This window comes from Lepisosteus platostomus, chromosome 26 (genome assembly GCF_059453375.1).
Source record: "Lepisosteus platostomus isolate fLepPlt1 chromosome 26, fLepPlt1.hap1, whole genome shotgun sequence".
Lineage (NCBI taxonomy): Eukaryota > Metazoa > Chordata > Actinopteri > Semionotiformes > Lepisosteidae > Lepisosteus > Lepisosteus platostomus.
In genome coordinates, this window is record NC_142636.1 from 7694005 (window position 1) to 7716009 (window position 22005).

Genomic DNA, 22005 nt, shown 5'->3' on the forward strand with positions numbered 1-22005 from the left:
CTGTCTATTCTCTCGAATTGCATCTCTGACATCAATGGATGACTCAATTTCCTTCATCTGAACTGCCATGATTGAAGTCATGCTTATTGGCACCCCCCATCAATTTTGTAAAGTCAATCCTGTGACCCTGTCTGGGGATGTTACTGTACTTGAGCTTCAGTCTAAATTGAGAAACCTGGGGTGAGATTTAATTCAGGCTTGACATTCGACCCACATGTGCAACATATTGTCGAAACCTTCTTTTGCACGAGTAAGTCCTATGTTATCACTAACTTTGGCTGAAAAGTTGATCAACACATTTGTCTGACTTGACGGCTCGCTGGGTTTCTAGATCCACATTTAACAAACGACAGTATGTCCAATATTTGGCAGCCGGAATCCTGAGCAGGTCTAATGCAACTGATCGCATTACTCCTATCCTGGAGTCCTTGCACTTGCTTCCTGTCAAGTTTTGTGTTGACTTCAAAATCCTCATGCTCACCTATAAGTCTCTGCATGGCTCGGCACTTCAGTACCTGTCTGAGCAACTATCATCCTACTCTTCTAATTCTGGTCTCCTAACTGTTCCCCAAGCCCGTCTACATGCTGTGGGTGACAGGACCTTCTCCTGCTATGCCCCCAAGCTCTGGAACTCTCTCCCCAAGGATATCGGAGACTCCCCTTCTCTAAACTCCTTCAAATCCAGACTCACAACCTTCTTTAGAAGAGCCTTTACTGAACTGGTTCTGTTCTTCACCCCTCTGCTCCTACTGTATTCAGTGCCTCATCTACTGTCTCCTCTCTTGTGCATATGTTGTATTTTTTTTCCATTATCATTCTGAAAAGATCTTTGAGAAGCCACTTTTAAAGGTGCTATATAAAATAAGGTTTTTTATTATTATGTCCTCTGCAGCTGTTGGCAAAGCCTCAGCTGTCTCCTGTAGGGGGCACTGGCGAGCTGGTCTCACAGGTCCTTGCGCATTCGCTTGCGCAACCAGCAGCCATATCACCCTGCAACTCACAACTGGCAACCCACTGAAGCTAAGCAGGTGTGAGCCTGGTCAGTACCTGGATGGGAGACCTCCTGGGAAAAACTAAGGTTGCTGCTGGAAGAGGCATTAGTGGGGCCAGCAGGGGGCGCTCACCCTGCGGCTCATGTGGGTCCTAATGCCCCAGTGTAGTGACGGGGACACTATACTGTAAAAAACAGGCGCCGTCCTTCGGATGAGACGTAAAACGGAGGTCCTGACTCTCTGTGGTCATTAAAAATCCCAGGGTGTTTCTCGAAAAGAGTAGGGGTGTAACCCCGGCGTCCTGGCCAAATTTCCCCATCGGCTGTTATCAATCATGGCCTCCTAACAATCCCCCTCTGTGAATTGGCTTCATTACTCTGCTCTCCTCCCCACTGATAGCTGATGTGTGGTGAGCGTTCTGGCGCACTATGGCTGCCGTCGCATCATCCAGGTGGGGCTGCACACTGGTTGTGGTGGAGGGGATCCCCATTACCTGTAAAGCGCTTTGAGTGGAGTGTCCAGAAAAAGGGCTATATAAGTGTAAGCAATTCGGATCAGAAGAAAAAGCCGACTGTGGCAAGACATCTTACAACTCAAACTGTGTTGATGTTAGTTTAGAGGCATCGTGGCATTGTTGCAGGCCACACTTGGTGATATATTGACAGGCATTACTCCCCCCCGGACTAATTCAACCCCCCCCTTCGATTGCTTGAGCAATAAAAGCTGGTATAGCTCAACACACACGGTTTATCAGGTCAGTCAAGGGCCCCCAATGGCTTGCACTGGAGACAAAAACACTCCCAGCGTGCTCTGTAGGCCACAGGTGGTGCTTCCCCACCTGTCTTCCGCAGCTGGTCTTCCTGTATTCCACATTCTTACACTGTCCTTGGTTATTCTTCAATGGCCTCTGACTATGCAGCCTGTTTCCATAGGGATAGTGACACAGTGAAAGAACTTCGTACAGCTGTATATAAGATCTGCTGTATATATGTGATGGTCCTGGACACCAGAGCAAGCAGGCCCTCCAGGTCTCTCCGTAGTAGCAGCACATGAACTGCTGGGAGGGACCTTTTTAAGCCAGGTCCAATTAAGCCAATCAGTGGAGTCCGGTCCTGCATTCCTGTTAAAGTGTTAAAGAGCCGAGTTGTCCATACTGCTCTAGGAAATTGAGTCAAAAGGGAGCAAGAAAGCTTCATTTTTCAAAGACACCGACAGTGGACAGTCCAGTGCCAAGAGTAGCAGAACCCTTGTCTGGATGATGTTCACTGTTTTATTAGATTAGTTTGCTCAGCTGTAATGTGCAGCCTTAGCAAACATCTATTAATCTAGCAGCATGTTGTCAGCCTGTGGGAAGAACCCAGAGCCCCCCCCAGTGGACACCCACATGAACAGAGAGAGAACATACACACTCCCCCCAGACAGCAGCCCAGATCCACAGTTGATGGAAGTGCCCCCAGCCCTGAGCCAGCAATGCTCACCACTGCGTCACTGGGCATCACAATCCTCTACCATTTCAATTCAAATAACTGTTTATAAAAAGTGAAGTTCTTCAGACAAGTGGAGCGTATTGAAGCACTTCATGGTCAGGATTAGGACAGTGTTGCGCACATGCTATTTAACCCACTGCAGAGCAAGACTGGTCATCCTAGTTACGGTACTCTATTAATGCTTCATTAACATTTTCCACTTCTAAAATGTTTAGAAATGGCATTTGTAAGCTCTAGTTTGAAGTGTGAGCCATTAAATTAATTTGTAAAGACCGAGCTCTTAGAAATTTAATGTACAGCAGCCAAAAAATGCCAGAATGGAAAACGTAGGTCAATGACGATGAAAAAAAACAACACGATTTACTATTAAAAAGCAGTGCATTTAAGACGGGGAACAGAAGGCACTTTGTTTACACAAAGGGTGGTGGGTGTCTAGCGCAGGTTATACAGATCACACTGTTAAAGTAGATTTACTAGGATTCTTCAAGAAACAGCTGTAAAAGGTCTTTGGGTCAATAAACTATCAGCAGCCACACTAATAAAATGGTTTACGAGAGCTGCAGTAAAAATCCATTTCAATATCACTCATTTGGGAAGCAAGGTGTTTTAATTTCTAAAGTAACACTGGTGTTCTCAGTCTATATTGTAGTATTTTGGTCAAATGTTCTAAAGTTTTGTAAGGATTCTGAATCTAATGAAGGATAGGGATATTTATAGGCCCTTAACTGATTCTATTGTCTATAAAAATTAAGAGGTAACGTTTCTCCTGCGTTTTATGTCAGACTACTGAGCTTTTTAAATGCAGTTTTGGATACTCAAAGATGAGTTGATGGTTCTAAATTTACTTCAGCTGTATGTGTGATCAGGCAGCTGTACAGAAACAGCTCAAATCCAGAGGATGCCTGATCTTCACATTAGCATAATCATGTTAAAGACAGGAAAATGTGACCAGACTTCCCACGAAGCCTGTTGTTAGGCTTTATAAACCCTCCGAGACATTTCATGTTTTCCTGTATCTTAATCACCCATGCTGTGTGCAGCTGGAAAAAAAAAACATCAGTAATTTTTTCTTCACCGTTCGTTTCTCAGAATGGTAAGGTTTGGATCGCTCCCGTAAGTCAGAGTTACCAAGATTCACACACACACAGAGAGCACCCAGACCAGGGAAGAGCATGCAGACTCCACACGGAAGGCTCCATCAGGCTTGAACTGAACCCAGATCCCAAGAGCTGGGAGGCAGCAGCATCTGCAACCTTTGGACCAGTTTCACTTGTTTCCTGGGGTCAGTAGCTGCTCATTTTTAGAAAATCAGACTCAAACCTTCAGAACAGGGAGTGGGAGCCTGAGATCAGCCTCATAAAACTCCTAAAACCCCAGCAGGCGGCGTGAAGTCATGGCTGTTCTTAAGGGGCGGGTAAAGGCCATAAGACCATTTCACTCCTTCAACTGCTACTTACACCCAGCAGCCAAAAATGATGACAAACATTAAGCAATTTATTAGCACAATTTAAGGCTTAATTAAGTAATGGTATTTAAGGGGCTTGAAATTCCATAGACAAGGGCCAGAACCGGAACTTGGGAAGCTCTCAAATTCCTGTCCTTCTGTACCGGTCGAGGATGCACTTCCATGGATCAATCAGACTCTGCTCTGTGGTTTGATGGGGGCGTCTCCTCCTCCTGCACAGCTCACTCACATCACCAGGCACCTCCTGCCAGGCCTCTCTTCCTGGCTGGCCTTCCGGCGAACCTTTTCTGCAGGACACAGGTATATCGAGAAACGTTAGCGGTCAGCCCCGCTATTCTTTGAAGTCTGTTATTCTTCAAAGGGCTTAGAGAGGCACCTCTCTATCTTCTGCTGCTGGTACACAGGGTGAACTGGAACACTTCCAGCTGACACAGAGCAGGCCTTGGCCGGGGGCATTGTGGGATATGTGGGAGGGGCCACTGCACTGCGAGGGGGCGGGGTTTGTCTATGGGGGTGGATGTTGGTGAATCCGTACTTCTCTCCTGGTCTCAGACACGGCCACGGCCAGATTTCATAGGGAAGTCACCCGAGGGCTTGGAACTGACTGATCGATTAAATTGATAAGAACGTGGGCAGAACTGAGACCTGAGGACCCTGTGGTTCCCCAGCATCGTTCATGACCACGCAAAAATCACACTGATCTTTTCTGCACCACTGCCGTGGGTAAAATCAGGGTTTGCTCCCAAGTAGACCACTGGCTAAGATCAGGGCTTGCTCCCAGGTGGACCACTGGCTAAGATCAGGGCTTGCTCCCAGGTGGACCACTGGCTAAGATCAGGGCTTGCACCCAGGTGGACCACTGGCTAAGATCAGGGCTTGCACCCACGTGGACCACTGGCTAAGATCAGGGCTTGCTCCCAGGTGGACCACTGGCTAAGATCAGGGCTTGCTCAAAGGTTCATGACTGGCTAAGATCAGGGCTTGCTCCCAGGTGGATGATGGCAGGAGTTGTCCTGCTCTCACTGACAGAACTGCCAACTTGCAAGTGCCATGACAAGTCCCCGGGGTGCTCCCGGGTGGGGAGCCCTGATACAAGCTATGCCAGCCCCAGGGACACCTGGCCAGCAGAGGGGAACTGTGTGAAGCATCTCCAGCACTGTTAGTGGTTAAAGTGTGAATCACAGGCCTCAGCCTGTGACCACTTTTAGTGGCTGGGCCACTCAGTGAACCCCAGTTTGTTTTGGAATTGTAGGCCTCTTCATGTCATATGGAGAACAACTGAAAAGCACGGACGTCATCCTGTCAGCAAGCTGCCTTCTGATTTTTAGATTTCTGCTCCAAAACAAGTTGCAGTTTTAAATTTTGTCGCAGGTACATCCAGGTAAATCTGAAATCTCTTTCAGTTGCAGAGCTGAGAGAAAGTCAGGCTGCTTGGTCAACTACTAACGATAAAGGTTTCAGTCACAGCCGGATCTTAACCCAGCGGACACGGGTCATGAAGATCTTGGGCTGGGCAGCCCTGTAGCAGTGACGATCGTGCCAGCATCAGGGAGGTGTGCCAAGCTCACCGTACCTGCCAACGACCTGTTCCCTATGCCCACCAGCCCCTCGTACAGCTCTCTGATCGGGTGCTTCCCCTCCGCAGTGATTCCATGGAGCCAGATCAGGAACATTCGGAAGCCATGCTCCTTATAGCTCCGGTTACCTGCAAGGAATTTGGGGAAAAGCAAACACTCATTTTGCATTTTGTCAGCCAACGGCAAGAGGCTCTCGAAAAGCAGCAGGAGAACAGCTTGGGCAGACGGACGGGACACCAGTCCATCACAGGGCACACACCGAGCCAATCGCACCAGGGTAGCTTCCCCAGAAGCCTGTTAACCTACCAGTATGTCTGTGAACTGTGGGAGGAGACCAGAGCACCTGGAGGAGCCCCACACGAACAAGGGGAGAACATGCAAACTCCACACAGACAGCACGCCAGATGCCGGATTAAATCCAGGGCCCCATGGCTGTAAGCAGCAATGCTGACAACTGCATCTCGGTGCCGCCTGTGACTCGTTTAATTTGAAAATCCCCCCATGCCCTTGCTCCCAGTGACCACAGCTAGCCATTCCCAGGAGACATGAACCAATTAACTGCACTATAAATTGAGCAAAACTAAACTGGGGACCTACAGACTTGCTGGACAGTGGTCACTACTGTCTTAAAGGGTTCCTATAAACCTATACATATATTTTGAAATTACAATTCATTTCCCTTTCAAAATGATGTCATATTCCATAGCTTTTCTTTAGATTTTGGGGGTTTGCAAGAGGAACACGTGATTTTCACCTTCAGATTGACAAGGGCACATTTTATTGGAATGGATACATATGGGAATATATATCAGAACAGTTTTGAAAATGATGACAATCCTTTCAAATCGTCTGGGGTTTCTGACAGGCAAGTAAAGGGATTTAAGTTTATATTGCTAGTGGTCTATGATACCTCATTACGTAGTTAAAAATCAATTAAGTAATTTCCTAATGGGGTTTGTTTCTTATTTAACCAAATCTGTCTGTGACATTCCATAAGCAATGCAGACATCATTTCTCTTGAGAAGGTTGAGGAACTCTGATGCAAGCAATTACATCCCAGAGTTGCCCGACAAGTCTGGTAGAGAGCAGGATCTCCTTAACATCTCCACTTGGTCAGGTGGGAGTCAAAATCACTACTCAGTAAGACAACCAGCTGACCCACATCTACACCAGGAGCAAGCAATGTTAATATTAAATGATGCCTCACACTTATATAGTGCTTTCCTGGACCCTCCACTCAAAGCACTTTACAGGTAATGGGGATCCCCACCACCACCACCAGTGTGCAGCCCCACCTGGATGATGCTCCAGTCCGCTCCCCACACACCAGCTCTCAGTGGGGAGGAGAGCAGAGTGATGAATTCAGTTCAGAGATGAGAATTATTAGGAGGCCATGACTGGTAAAGGCCAGGACACCAGGGTCACACCCCTCCTCTTTTCAAGAAACACCCTGAGATTTTTAATGACCACAGAGAGTCAGGATCTCAGTTTTAAATCTCATCTGAAGGACGGCGCCTTTTTTACAGTACAGTGTCCCCGTCTCTATACTGGGGCATTAGGACCCACAATGATCTCAGGGTGAGCGCCCCCTACTGGTCCACTAACACCTCTTCCAGCAGCAGCCTCAGATTTCCCAGGAGTCTCCCATCCAGGTACTGGCCAGGCTCATACCTGCTGAGCTCCAGTGGGCAGCCAGCTGGGAGCTGCAGGGTGACGTTTTCACGTCCAGTTTGAGAAGTTACCATCCGGACGAAGTTTCAGAGGAGTTAAAAAAACATTTTTAAGAAGCCATTCATTCCGAGTTTCATTACTCCTGATGTATGAGCCCCTTCAGAGCACTGCAATTACATAATGTATATGCATGCAGCTCACAGCTGAGTCTTATGCTTCACACTTGAATCTTACATTGTAACACTGGATTGTATATATATTATTTGTATAATTGTATACATCTATAACATCCATTGAATATTTTCCCCTGTACATACACTGTTTTATTGTTTTCAGTGAGACTCATTCAAAGGAACCTAAAAATGGAGTCAGTGGCTAAGGATCACACCAACTAATTAAGCTGCTGATCAATTATTAATTCATTTAATTCAGTGCTGCAATGAACCCGGAAGAACCCAGCTATCCCCCAGGCCGCTGACCCCTGCTGTACTGAGTCCTGCCCCACTGACCAGTCCACTGACTCTCGATGGCTTTGACGTGCCTGACTGGGAACTGCCAGTAGTCGGCGAGCTTCTTCCACTCTCCCGGCTGCAGGTAGCTCTCGGCCAGCGTCCACAGCACCGAGCGGACCGGCCGGGGCTCCCGGAGGTGGTCCAGGGCGAAGTCTAACTGGACCTCCGAGCTCGGGCCGGGCTCCGACTCCTGAACACACACAGGCCTGGGGGTTAGCGCAAAGCAGGCGAGTGGTGCAGTGGCTCTGTGGCTGGGGTTTAGGAGGTTGCTGGTTCAAATCTCACGGATGGCAGAGAGCCATTTCCGTTGGGCCCCTGAGCAAGGCCCTTAACCCCAGCTGCTCCAGGGGTGCTGTATAAATGGCTGACCTTGCGCTCCGACGCCCAGCTTCTCTCCCTGTCTGTGTGTCTCATGGAGAGCAAGCTGGGGTGTGCGAGAAGACAAATTCCTAATGCAAGAAATTGTACAGGGCCAATCAAGTGATCTGATCTTAAGCAGTCCGACCTCAGCAGCGTGCCGAGCTGTGGGTTGCATGCTGGCTGCTTTCTGAAGGTGCATCCCACTTTAAAGAGTTTCATTGGTCTTCAGCGTCCCGGAAGGCGCTATATGAAACATTTCAGTGCACTCCAGTGCTGCTGATCGCAGTGTCTTAGGCAGAAAGCCTTCCTCTGGTGTGCTTTCAGCACTTTGTGTTGCATTTAAAGACCACATGCTGTTGCCCTTCCCAGACTCACCCGTCTCCACTTGTAGAAGCGCTCGGCCTTTATGATCGTGTCCACTACATTGGCATAGTAGCCCCTGATGGCCAGATCCAGAGGGTCCCGGTCTTTCTGGAAGAAACAGACAGACAGGAAGATAATCACTGGCTGAAGTACTACAAAAACTTCCAGACCTAAAGGCCGAGCAGCGAGCAAGAATTGAACAGGACTTTGAAATCTGTAGCTGAAACTCATTCTGCTAGTTGTCCACGCTGTCCAACACTGGTACTCGGAAACATACGCACTCCTGCTGGCTTTCCTTCCACAAGCCACAAATGAGAGGGGGGCATTCAACCAGTCGGACCCATTTTTTTTGTTCCCCTTGGAAGCTGATTGATCTGAGGATCTGATCCAGCTGTTCCTTGAACTGAAACCAAAGTTTTGGCTTCAGCCACCATGGCTGGGTGGCCTGTTCCACACTCCTGCCACCCTTTGCGTAAAGAAGAGCCCTCCCCTGGTTCGTACTGCTAATGCACTTCCACTTCGTTTCCTCTGGTTTATGTTTCACGGTTCATTTTTAAGGAAGCCCCTGGGCCGACTGTTGTCAGTGCCTTTTTGAATCTGATTTTGAATACCGTGCCTCCTCGTGATCGTCCTGTTCGAGAAAAGGCTCAGTTCCTTCATCCAGTCAGCCTGTACAGGAAAATCACAGTTCCAGCTGAGCTCAAAGTTAATAAACTGAACCCTTCATGGAGTTAATTGCTTGATTGGCACCTATTCAAGCCTTCCCTAGTTGGTGATTAAATTAAATATTCGGGGATCAAATACAAATGTCAGAGCTGAGATGGCACTAAACTTGTAGTTCTGGGCATCAGAAAGTCCCTCAGCTGCTGTTCAGATGAAGAGGGAAAGTGCGTGCTACAGAACAGCAATAACAGTGATATTGCTCATGGGTTCCAGGTCTTCAACAGGGCTGAGATCTGAAGGGGGAATGTGGTTGCTCTGGCCAGGCAAGGCATCAGAAATCATCTTCTTCTGCCCAATCACACTTGCCACTGAGGCTGAGCCTAGTCTTGGAGCTCTTAAATACAGCAGGATCTTACCCATTCCAAGCCCTCGCGACAGACACCTCTTTCATTGAGTATGCTAATTAGTTGTTATTTTAAATAACCAAAGAGAGCGGTGGAGCGGTGGCTCTGGGCTCAGGATCTGCACCTGTGGCTGGAAAGTTGCTGGTTCAAATCCCACAGCCGGCAGAGGAATCCTACTCCGTTGGGCTCCTGAGCAAGGCCCTTCACCCCAGCTGCTCCAGGGGCGCCATATAAATGTCTGACCCTGTGCTCTGACCCCCAGCTTCTCTCCCTGTCTGTGTGTCTCATGGAGAGCAAGCTGGGGTATGCGAAAAGACACATTTTTAATGCAAGAAATTGTATAGGGCCAATCAAGTGATGTTATGTTAAGTTAGATGGCTGTTCTCAGGTGCTGTACTGGAGTGGACTGTCCACTCCACAACTCGCTCTGGTCTATTCTATTGATTGGGGGGGATTCTCCTCTCTGTTCGAGGGCTGGCCATGGCCAGTCTTACCTTATCCTTCAGGTCCAGGAGCACGTTGGCTTTCAGAAGCACCTCGGTGATCTCCAGTCTCCTCAACTCGGCTGCCACGTGCAGGGCAGTCTGGCCATTCTGGGGGACATTTGCAACAGGAATAATGTGATTTGAAGTTTGAAGTAGTTTGTGTACAGGTGGCACAGTGTTTCCCCGAGCACAATTCCGGGTCTGGGGTGCTGTCTGTGTGGAGTTTGCATGTTCTCCCTGTGTTCGTGTAGGTTTCCTTTCAAGTGCTCTGGTTTCCTCCCCCAGTCCAAAGACATGCTGGGAGGTTAATTGGCTTCTGGGAAAACTGGCCTAGGTGTGTGTGTGTGTGAGTGGCCTGCGATGGTCCAGTGTCCTGTCCCGGCACCTTGCCTTGCTCCCTGCTGGCAGGGGAAGGCTTGGGCTCCCCTGCCACCCTGTATTGGATAAAGCACTTAGAAAACTGATGGATAGTTTATGGACAGCAGGTGCTGTAGTGTAGTTAGTGACAGAGAGAACTGCAATTCATTTTAGACTGAAAGTCTTCCACTCTTATCCTGTTCCCTGCGTTTGGCCAGTTGATTGACCAATTGGCCGGTTGGTTTGTTTTGGACTCCCAAGGTCTGGAGCAGCTCACCTCGTCTCTGGTGTTGAGATCACAGCCGGCCTCAATGAACATCTGCACTATATCGGGATAGTTGTTCATCACAGCCAGGTGAAGAGGCGTCTGAACAAGAACAGGCACATCACTATAAAGCAGTGGGACAATGCAGAACGTGCATTCAAGATGAATATCAGCCCAGCCTAAACATCAATGCCAAATTCACTGTTCAGGCACTGGACCTCAGCGCTGGGCACAGCGGATTACATGTTTTTAGCTCTGCCTTCCCCTCTTTCCTGGGTTTTAGAACGCCAGGAAACTTTTGGGTGGAACTGCATTTAAAACCCAAGAAGAGGAGGCACCTCTTTACACAAAGGGTGGTTGGAGAATGGAACAAGCTGCCCAGCCATGTTATTACTAAATGGGCAAAATGGAAGGAGCTCAGATCAATTGCAATACAGTCCAGGGTATTTCAACCCATTGATGTGGCACAACACAGCTTGTCCGCAGAAAACAGCTCGAAAGGTGTCGAATGAAGGAGGGGATGGGGCCTCCTCTATGAAACGATCCAAACCCGGTCTATAAAATCCGTGCTTCCGGCGCACGAGACGAAGGCCTCACCGTGGATGAAGCGCTGGTGTCCACTCCGCTGTCCAGCAGAAGCCTGCAAATCCCTGCTTGTCCCTTCTGCGCAGCGCAGTGCAGAGCGCCGTGGCCCGTCTGGCGGGGGGCATGCGGAGGAGACAGGAGACGGCCGTGATTGAAAAATAAACGGCGGTTATTGGCCGCCGTGCCCTCCTGCTACCCCCCACCCCTTGGTGCCGAAAATATGCAATCGGACACGATTCACCCCAGGAGCAGCAGAGGACAGAGGCCCACGCCGTCCCGGGTCCGAGAATCAGCCAGCTGCAGCCCAGCGGGAGATCCTACACCAGCAAAGTACCGGCAGCTCCTCCCTCTGGGAGGGGAGGCAAAGCCGAAGCGATTAGGAGCAGGCGTGTGGAGCAGCCAAGGCCTTAAACACCCGAGCAAGCACCCCATCGGACAGATCAGGGGGAAAAAAAAAAATCACATGAAAACAATCTTTTTTAAAAAGCTTTTAACCTCCAGCCCCTCCTCACTATTCACCAAACTGTGTGAGCAACTACTCGAATCACAGAATCAGAGCAAAATGAGTTGCAGTTCTTCTTATTCATTTGCGACTCTTGGACGGGAACGGTAAAAGAGAAAATGAGTTCTGGGAGATCAAACTGCTGTGCTCAATATTAGGATCAGTGTGTTTCAATGCATCCTTTCAGGGATCTCGATATCATTAGATATTACACATTGACCTTCCATGTACAATAAAACAGCACAAAAAGGACAAAATGATGCAGCAGATGGGATTATATACAGTATTATGCTACAGTGCTCAGTGGCCCCTTGAAGTGAACTGCTGGTTTGAGAACAGGGTTGAGACCCCGGGTATACAATCATTACACCCCAATACCCCTTATAACCAAGCACTGCTGGGGTGCTCAGACCTGGGGGAGGGCAATCGCAGTCGAGTGAATGTTCACTGTTTGGCCCCAGCATCGTTAAGGGTGGTGGGGGTGGGGAAAGCTGCCCAGCCCTGTTGTTGAAGCCCATACCCTGGCTTCTTTCAAGACACATCTGGATGAGCACCTCCAGTCAGGACAAGAGGTACCGCTGTACACAGAGGGTGGTGGGGGTGTGGGCCAAGCCGCCCAGACACGACGCAGAAGCCTTTTACCCTGGCTTCTTTCAAGACACAGTTGGAGGAGGTCCTGGGATCAGTCATCTACTTCCTTCCAAATGGATCAGCTGCTCCCAGAGGTCTCCTAGGCTCTGTAAACCCTAATGTTCTGCCCAGTGATGTTGTTTAGGCTGTGTGGAGCATGGTGCTTTAGTAACCAGGAGGGCGCCCAGCCCTGTGTCCACCCTACATTGCTCAGCGTGTTGACGTCACAGCCAGCGGTCAGGAGGGCCTCCACACAGCTGGTCTGGCCAGTCTCTGTAGCCAGGAGCAGAGCCGTCTTCCCTTCCTGAGGAGAGTATGCAAGGGTTGACAGGAATTGTAGCAATCCAATTAGCCCCAATTTTGCACTTGAGAATGTGCATCCAGTGTTAAACACCACCACTTTTCGCAGTAAAAATGGCCTCTCGGGACGCAGAAACATGTGGAGCAAAGACAATAGCCAACATTGTAATCTCAGCTCTTGATCTGTTTTTTTTTTTAAAGAACAGGATTTCCTTCTCTTGTTTTCACGTCACTTCACTTTTAATAATAAACCTTTCACTTATATAGCACCACTCAAATTCCTTTACAGGTAATCCTGCCTGGAGACATTCCTACCCAGCCCGCTGGCTCGAAACCTGCAACTTTAAGAACGCGTGGGGACCTCCTCCAGCATGATAGCAAGAACAATACAACTTCTCTGCACCTTCTATGTATTTCTTACTCCACTGACTTCCTGCTAAAGCTGAGCAATGCTGGTGAAGGTTGTTCTGTATCATGTCATAGTACTGTTGCTGTATTTTACTGTTGTCATATATGATATGAGCTCTTGATGTGCAAGACAAATTTCCCAGGGGCAATAAAGGTTGATTTCAATATTTCTTAAGGTGGTAAGAGGATGAGACCCACATTTGGAAATTCTTCAGCCTCTCTGACCTCCTCTGACCAATGTTTTCACACCCAGAATTCCAGTCAGAGGTTTGTACCACCTAGATCTATTTAACCCATTTCCTCCTGCACCCCTTCCTATGGGCTAGTGATTTGGGCTTAATCTTCATGTCTAGCCTCTTGGGATGGGATGCTAGTCCAGACTGGTACTGATTGATCCAGCTGGAGAGACTCGGGGAAGAAGAGTTAAAGTGCTTTATTATATACTACTGACTGATCTTCGATAAAGAGCTGTACCTGGTTGGTAACCTCAAGATCCAGGGCGTTCATGAGCTCACGCACTACTGAGGGGTGACCCGAGCTTGCTGCCAGGTGAAGGGCACTGTTGCCTTCCTAAAATTGACAGGAGTAAGAGGATGTCAGTAACATGCAGCACCGTTGGCATTATTTACATAGTGAAGGACACTCCCTTCAGACTAAAGAGACTCATTTACTTCAGTCTGTCAGTGTGGGACACTCCCTTCAAACTAAAGAGACTCAGTTCCTTCAGTCTGTCAGTGCAGGACACTCCCTTCAGACTAAAGAGACTCAGTTCCTCCAGCCTGTCAGTGTGGGACACTCCCTTCAGACTAAAGAGACTCAGTTCCTTCAGCCCGTCAGTGCAGGACACTCCCTTCAGACTAAAGAGGCTCAGTTCCTCCAGTCTGTCAGTGCAGGACACTCCCTTCAGACTAAAGAGACCCAGTTCCTTCAGTCTGTCAGTGCAGGACACTCCCTTCGGACTAAAGAGACTCAGTTCCTCCAGCATGTCAGTGTGGGACACTCCCTTCAGACCCAGAATGCATCCAGTTGCTGGTGGGACACATGGGACACAATAGTCTAGATAATGATTCAGAGACACCCTGTACAATTTAAACACATGGTCATAACACATGACCATTATCCCTTTCTCATAAGAATTCAAGATGAATCTCCATGGCTGCACGACTCCTTGTTCACTCATTGAGAATGGTAGGCATGTGAAAACGAGACAGATAAAACAGCATTACCTTGTCCATCGCCTTGATGTTACAGCCCCGCTGGCGAAGGCACTGCAGAGTGTTCAGTTTTCCATTTTCAGCTGCCAGCAGCAAAGGGGTCTTGTCATGCTGGGGACACAGTCAAACAACTGCTATTTTTCACAGCGCAAGTCTCAAGTCCTGTCCTCCCTGCAGGGAACTTGCACGAAACGCCCCAAGGAAAAAAAAACTTGCGGTTAGCATAACTGTGCTGCCAACCCGCAAATAAAAAGCTTGATCGATATCTCTGGATCTTACTGCTCAGCGTTTTGCCATAATCTCTCTGTGATTCTGTTTTTAAGCATGCAGGCAAGGCAGCTTGGGAATCAGTGCTGCCCTGTCTGGGGTCCTGAGTTTGAGTCCAGATTGGGGTGTCTGTCTGTGTGGAGCTTGCATGTTCTGCCAGTCTTCCGGTTTCACCCCACCTTTCCAAAAGATCTCACTTTCCAAAGAGACCAAGTCATAGTTACAGCAGAGGGACCTGAGGCAGCTCAGCCTTTATAACAAGTTTAAAGAAGCAAGTAAGAGCTTTAGATGAAAAAGAGGTTTGCTTTAATTTAATTTACATTTGAGAACATTTGAGAAGTGGTGCTCCTTGTGTATAAATAAGACTGGAAAATATAATCTTGTGTCCTGGCTATTAATTCCCCTTCTTGCCATGATGTCCCACCCTGCAGTCTGTAGTGTAAGTTGGGGGTGCTGGCTGCTGTATAGACAACGCTAAACTCTTTATTTGCAGTGGCGCCTCAGAGACTCAGGGCTCACCTCATCTGGCCTGTCCAGGCCATTGTCCTCCAGCTCTTCCAGGATGTACTCCACGATGTCCAGCCGCCCACGCGCTGCGGCACAGTGCAGTAACCCCTGGCCACTCTGCCAGACATGCGGGATTAAAAAACAAAAAAGGCAGCAAAACTGACGTCACAAGTGCATAAGAAGGTGACTTGTTCGGCTGTTAGTGCCTCGTTGATCCCAGCATCAATTCTGCCAAGCGGCGCTCGAAGGAAGCTTGGACAATGTGGCTGGGTGGCTCGCTCCATTCTCCCGCCACCCTTTGTGTAAAGATAGTGCCTCTTCTTCTCTGACTTAGGAGTAGTTGAAATACATTGAAATGCTCTATATTGGCAGCTTAAACAACTGAAAAGCAAAGTCTTGAACTAACAAGCCCAAAAGCTGACTTGACACTTGACTTAAAACTAGCAGTATTAATAAACTCAGCCAATGTGCTCTTCAGGATTAACACTGAAGCACTAACTAGAGGACTCAAGCAGAAACCAAGTGCTTTTCTGATTGAGATCATGGGCACCTTTTACCCAAAGCACTGTAGGAGTCTGGAACACACTTCTCTGAGGGATTCTAGTACACATGTCCTAGAATCCCTCATGCAACAGCTACAATACATGAGACATTGAGATCAATGAGCTACGAGCAGCTGCAGATGCAAAAACGAAAACCCAGAATCACAAAAAAAACTTGGACCCACTAGCTATCTGCCAAAGGCTTTTTGACCTGAAAAGCCCATCCTTAAGTGTTTTGATGTCAAGCGGATCCAGGTTCGGATTGGATCTGGACCTGTTCAGTCCTGATCCTGGAGGGATTACCATGTTTGTGTGTGGGATAACAGCTCCAGCGCTGACCAGGATTTTCAGGATCTGGAGGTGTCCAAACCAGGTGGCATAGAGAGCTGGGGTCATTCCATACTAGGAGAGAACAAAGCGGGAACTGAAGAACAAAAAGCAATTTGGCAATCCCTCGTCCCAGTCCTGGGCCATAAACCCTGCAGATTTCATTTAATTGTGCTAAAGAATTGAGCACAGTGGTAATTTAGAGCCATTAACTCAATAATTATTTCAGATAACTCATCAACTCTAGCCTATGGCTGAGTAGGACTTGACAAGAGGGTGAGAGGGCTCACATTGAGAGAGCAGGGAGGCTCCACTTCCTGGTTTTCAAATTCTCGCTTGACCAATTATCTTACACCAGGCAGTCAGGTGACCAAGGATGGTGGGTCATTGCCCACAGCCTTCTGGGAAATGTAGTTCACACAAGACCCTCCATCTTGTCTGAACCTTTTCAAGAGAAATTGCATTCAGCTATGGGTTGAAAGATTTGACAGGCATTTAGGCTTTTAGACCCATTTTGTACTCCTTCTGGGCTCCATACAGTACAATTCCTGATGGTTTTGTCAAGCGGATACCATCTCCGATCCAAAATGAAATGATCATGTCAGATTTAGCAGGACTGTTTAACTTGAAGTGCCACTTCTCCTAGTGACGGCCACAGCAATCCAGAGTCTGAACGGGGCATCAGCTCATCACAGTGCCAGGGACAACAGGACAGTTTCTAACAGATAAATCCAAAATAGCGCAAGTGGTGTAAGCCTCCTTTGGGGGCAAAGAGGAAACCACCACCCCTAAAAACATGCATACTCCACACAGATGGACATATCTTCATTGAACCCATGATTCAGGGGGCAGCAATGAAAAAGGCTATGCCACAATGCTGACCAATGAGGGTTTACAAATCAGCTAAATACTCCCAGACAAGCTTGAGCACTGCGCCAAGTTCTCACCTTGTCCTCTGTGTTTACATCTGCATCGTGATCTACCAGGATGTGGACTGCTGGTTCCTGCCCCTTGGCTGATGCCCAGTGTAGAGCCACCCTACCCACCTGCCAAGACACCAGAGTTAACATGCTAGTAGCTAATTCATCTAAGGAACTTGTCTAGCTGTGTCTTGAAAGAAACCTAATTGTCACCTTCAACAACATGACTAAAAAGACTTGTTCCACACCCCTACCTCACTTTACGTAAACTGACTTAATGCCCTTTCCCCTGGTTTCTACAAGTCCTCCGGTTCATGACTTTCCTTAACTGCTTTTGACTTGAGTCTAAAAACACCTGGAATTGTGTCAGCCACAGCCTCTTATGCACAAGAGCTGAGGCTTAGAGACAGTTGAAGACAGGCAAGAGATACAAGAGCACACGGACACTGACCACTAGATTCTTCAATAGCTTCTACCCACAAGCAGTGAGACTAGCGAACACATTTAGCCACCCCCCTCGGACCACACCTACACCATCACCATCTACCTCTTTATGATTTCTTATCTATTGCACATCTCCAGTCACTGTTTACACATCTGTATTGTTTACATTCAAACTGTCTACATGTTTACTTGCACATTGTCTATTGTCTGTTTGTACATTGTCTTGACGCACTGTTTGCACTTTGTCTTGTTTTTTACACTTGTTTTACAAATCGAGAGACTTTCAGTAAGTAAGAACTCCATTGTACCAGTACCGGTTACATATGGCAATAAAGTTCAAGTTCAAGTTCAGGGTACTGACAATCCTAGCTCACTGTATATCCAAAGACTATGCCATGACAAGGATAAGAGGTATAAACAGTTATGGAGGCCATTCATCCCACCGAGCTGTTCCTCGAATGGAAAGTTTTGCCTTCGACCACATGGCTGGGTAGCCTGTTCCACACTCCCACCACCCTCTGTGTAAAGAGGGGCCGCCAGTCCTCACTTTTTAATTTGACAAAGTTTCCACTTGTGAGCTCTGGTTTGTGTTCCACTGTTCTTTTTTGAATCCCTGCAACTCCGTTCGAGACTAAAAAGACGTCCAGACTCAAGGAACAGACAGTTCCTTCAGTCTGTATTTTCCTCTTCTTTAACCCTGTCCCACATTCTGCTTCAACGTGCAGCCTTTCCTACTACAGTGAAAAACCTCCACTGGAACACCAAGACACACTCTTACAGAATCCCTTTTCAGAGGACACAGTTTGAAGAGATTTTTCTAAAAAAATGGTGAAGACACGCTCAACACAGCGCCAGTAATATAATTATCTGTGACGTAAAAGCGCTGCAACAATGGAAAAAAGTCCAAACTGTTCAGAGTTGTTTGGTTGGATATAGTGACACTGTTTCTTTCCAACTACATTCAGGTACAGATCTTTAAACAGTAGAAATTGTTTCGGTTCAACGTACTGTATAACGTTTTTAAATGCTTATTAATAGTTAGATTATATCACAATTGTCATAAGGAATTAGCTCCGGATAAATCGTTTGTAGCAGTTATGTGCAGCTAAATGTGTCACAACTGTGGCTGAAATCTGAATGAATTGAGGTGCGACCAGCGCCCGCCTGTTATGAACTCACAACATCGGCGGCATTGACGTCCACGGCTTTTTTCAGCAGGCTGAGAAGTGTCTCGACGTCGTTGGTTTTCGATGCGTCGCGGAGCTTCTGTTCAGCACTGCGAAACAAAACGACGGCGTTTTTAATTTCCGTCGGAGCCATCCGGAGCCACGACTCAACAGTGCTGCCCAGTCCGGGTCCTGGGGGAAGCTGCGATTAATGACCTAGCCCGCTCGTTCCTGGCTTAATGGGGCCCAATGGAACACCTTCTATCAGCTCATCAGCTGCCGCTGCTTTTAAAGACCTAGAAAACCTGCAGGCACACTGACTAACCCCCTCCTGGACCAGGACAGGGCACAGCGCCCCCTCCTGGAACAGGACTGGGCACCCCTGCTGCAGACACACACTGACCCCTCCAGGACCAGGACTGGACACCCCTGCTGCAGACACACTGACCCCTCCTGGACCAGGACTGGACACCCCTGCTGCAGACACACACTGACCCCTCCAGGACCAGGACTGGACACCCCTGCTGCAGACACACACTGACCCCTCCTGGACCAGGACTGGACACCCCTGCTGCAGACACACACTGACCCCTCTTGGACCAGGACTGGACACCCCTCCAGGACCAGGACTGGACACCCCTGCTGCAGACACACACTGACCCCTCCTGGACCAGGACTGACCCCTCCTGGACCAGGACTGGACACCCCTGTCCTTAAACACGTGGAGCCCAAATCTGTTCCTCAAGAGACAGCAGGTCTTATAGTTCTTTCTATATTTCCAGCTTGGTAAGAGCAAGGAAAGGCTTGGACATGTCTGATTTAAGCAAATAATGAGGTCAATTAGTTAATTAGTGTTCAGGTGAAAAGAAAATCAGAACCCTTCTGGCCCGCTGGATTAATCCTGTCACCCCACTCCGTCATGAGCATTTATGGAGCGCCAGAATATGGAGCTGATTGCAGAACAAAAAAATACTGTTACAAAATCAAAAATAAGCATTCCATCTTGTTTTAGTCATCCCAGTCCGTACAAACAAAGCGCTTACCGTATGTAAGACTCTCCAACTCCGGCAGTGTCGTTATCTCGCTGCGGAAAACACAGGCGAGAGCTGTCACGCACACCGCCCCTGATTTGTTTTAAATAATACTGTATTATATAATATAAAATCGATAAAAATGGGTTCTGCTTTGTCTGACACACTCTTATCACTTCCTTCAAACGCCTCCATCATACAGTACGTGAAGGTCTTGAACTGAAGACGTCTCATGAAGAAGCTTCTTGTGAACACAGACGCCTATTGGTAACACCTGATACGTGCAAAACGCTCCTGCTTGCAAACGGCAAACTTTCTGAAGTGTGTTAATACACGTCTATATGTAATTAATACATGGTCCGGCAAGGCTCAGCTTTTTCCACAGCAAGGATGTCCCGTCCTGGTTCTGGAGGGTCCAATGTGCCTGCAGGTTCTCACTTAGCGCTTAACAAGCTCATTTATATCCTAAATGGGTTCATTGGACCAGACTCACCAGGTGCTGTTGCTTTAAGAGACCTGGAAAACCTACAGAGACTCCGGCGCTCCTGTTTCTCAATGATCAAACCTGCTTAAGAAGACCTGTGCTGCAAAACAGGGTTCAGTAATTAAAAATTCATTTTCCTCACTTACTCTTGTGGTCTTTCGGCAAGGGCTGCGCGTTCATTCTGGGTCATGCTTTACGACTTCACTATGAAAGCTTCCTGTGAGGTACAGGAGCGAGGGGAACCCGGGATTTCACAGGACAACCCGGTCTCCTGCAGCCCGTTCGGGTCTCAGAATGTTGTCCAGCTCGGTCAGGGCGTCCTTCAAATCGGCCGGGTCCGGTCTTCTTCCCAGAACAGGCCCCTGGCCTTCACTCCGGTCCCGCTCAAACCTGCATTTCCAGATCTCATGCAAAGTAAGAGCTGTACAGTCAGAGGAGACGTGCCACCAGTTGCTCTCGGCCTTTCTCGCAGGGGTTCCCAGGAGATCCCGTCACCTCTTGCAGTATTTGCGACAAATTGTTATTCATCCCAGTCGCACATAGCGGTCAGGCTGTGTGTGTCTGTGTGTGTGTGTGTGTGAGCGCAGGGCGTCTCGGTCCTGGTTTTGGGGAGCCTCACGCCTGTCTGATTTTCTCCCAGCCGAGCTCTTTGTTCGATTGAAGCCCTAACGAATCTAAAGAGTCGCTTCCCAACTTAGGTTTAGGAATTGAAAAAAAAAACAGTTTAAAAGTTCGGATCGATCTTATTATTAGATCAGTTACGGGGTTCAAGTATAGAACTGCGGGCACAGCTGGGATGAAAGTGACTCGGCGGGGGACCAGAGTTGAGATGAGAACCCCCACGTCAGCGAAACTCTAGAACTTAAAATAAGTTGTTGTTATGTTCCACTAGAGGGCGCAGCTGACCACGTTTTCAAGCCCAGTATTTTGCGGGTGAGCTTTCACCCACCCCGCTGGCTGTCGGGAAATTTCCAACCTACAGTGCAGCTATCCATCCATCCATTTTCTCACTGCTGCCTCCAGTTCAGGGTCATGTGGGGGCTGGAGCCTCTCCTACCAGGATAGTGGGGTACACCCCAGACAGGACACCAGTCCATCACAGGGCTCACACAGACACACACACACACCAGGGCTCGTTTTCCCAGAAGCCAGTTACCCCACCAGCATGGCTTCGGTTGCTTGGGAGGAAACCCAGGTGAATTGGGGGGGGGGAGAACATGCAAACTCCACACAGACAGCACCCCAGGTCTGGAATTGAGCCCAGGACCCCAGAGCTGAGAGGCAGCAATGCTCGCCACTGTGCCATCTGTAGTGCACATATATTGGCTACTTTTCCATGTCTAATGGGATGAAACTGTGAAAATGATGCCTTATCTTAGCTGGGGGAATGTCCTGACACAGACATATGCAGAAATCCAGATAAGTATCCTGTGTGTTAGCTGTATTCTTACAGATCTGTCCAGTCCGAGAGGGTCGTCTGTACAGTAACAAGCTTTAGCTTCTGCAAGAGGTATGAGGCAGCGGTTTAGCCAAGAGCTCACCTTAACCCAGGTGCTCTCCCTCTGCCCAGCCTCATTAATTCATTAAAGCCTCAAGTGAACTAGCAATTGCCTGATGGGAATATTTGCAAGTTTTTTTATGCAAAGGTTTGAGATTTTTATGTTACTTATGAAATGCAGTAGATACAAGGCGAAGTCCAACCTGTTGTAGAGCTGAGAACAGTCAGACGGTTCAGATTGATTCAGTTATTAAGTCAGTGTTGGGTTCAGTTGTGTAATTAAGTGCTGAGCTGGAACAGAACCCAGCAGGTGGGATGGTTTGGGCCTCCAGGACCAGGACTGGAAACCGCTGCCTTAAAATATTTACCAGGTACGTTCAAACACTTGCATACAGAACGCCAGCCTTCTAGGGATACAGGAGTTTCAGGTTCCTGTTGTTTCTCCGGGTGGAAATTGAGGATCACTGCTTGACACAGCAGCGGATGGCTGCTTCCCAGCTGCAGGATCCCGGGTTTGATCCCTGGACTGTCTGTCTGTGTGGAGTCTGCATGGTCTTCCTCGGGTTAGTTGGATAGGTT

The 22005-nt window shown here is 48.2% G+C and overlaps 1 protein-coding gene across 1 annotated transcript; it reads right to left on the reverse strand.

Moving 5' to 3' along the window:
- Positions 1–3952: 3952 nt before the first annotated feature.
- On the reverse strand, positions 3953–20800 carry LOC148639914 (ankyrin repeat and death domain-containing protein 1A-like). The gene is made up of 15 exons (XM_088620938.1): positions 20075–20800; positions 18427–18523; positions 16831–16929; positions 15860–15958; positions 15027–15131; positions 14253–14351; positions 13501–13596; positions 12524–12622; positions 11199–11297; positions 10614–10703; positions 9989–10087; positions 8440–8535; positions 7702–7894; positions 5518–5649; positions 3953–4231 (listed from the first exon to the last, which is right to left on the reverse strand). The coding sequence occupies exons 1-15, from the start codon at positions 20116–20118 to the stop codon at positions 4170–4172; spliced, it is 1509 nt and encodes a 502-aa protein (XP_088477064.1). The 5' UTR covers positions 20119–20800; the 3' UTR covers positions 3953–4169.
- Between the last annotated feature and the right edge of the window lie 1205 nt (positions 20801–22005).

Excerpts from the sequence above, each read along its gene's own strand:
- LOC148639914 (XM_088620938.1), bottom strand. The coding sequence starts at position 20,118 with ATGACCCAGAATGAACGCGCAGCCCTTGCCGAAAGACCACAAGA. Across the intron at positions 18,524-20,074 it reads CTTGCCGAAAGACCACAAGA|TGCTGAACAGAAGCTCCGCG; the intron begins GTAAGTGAGGAA and ends TTTGTTTCGCAG. Across the intron at positions 16,930-18,426 it reads ACGTCAATGCCGCCGATGTT|GTGGGTAGGGTGGCTCTACA; the intron begins GTGAGTTCATAA and ends GTGTCTTGGCAG.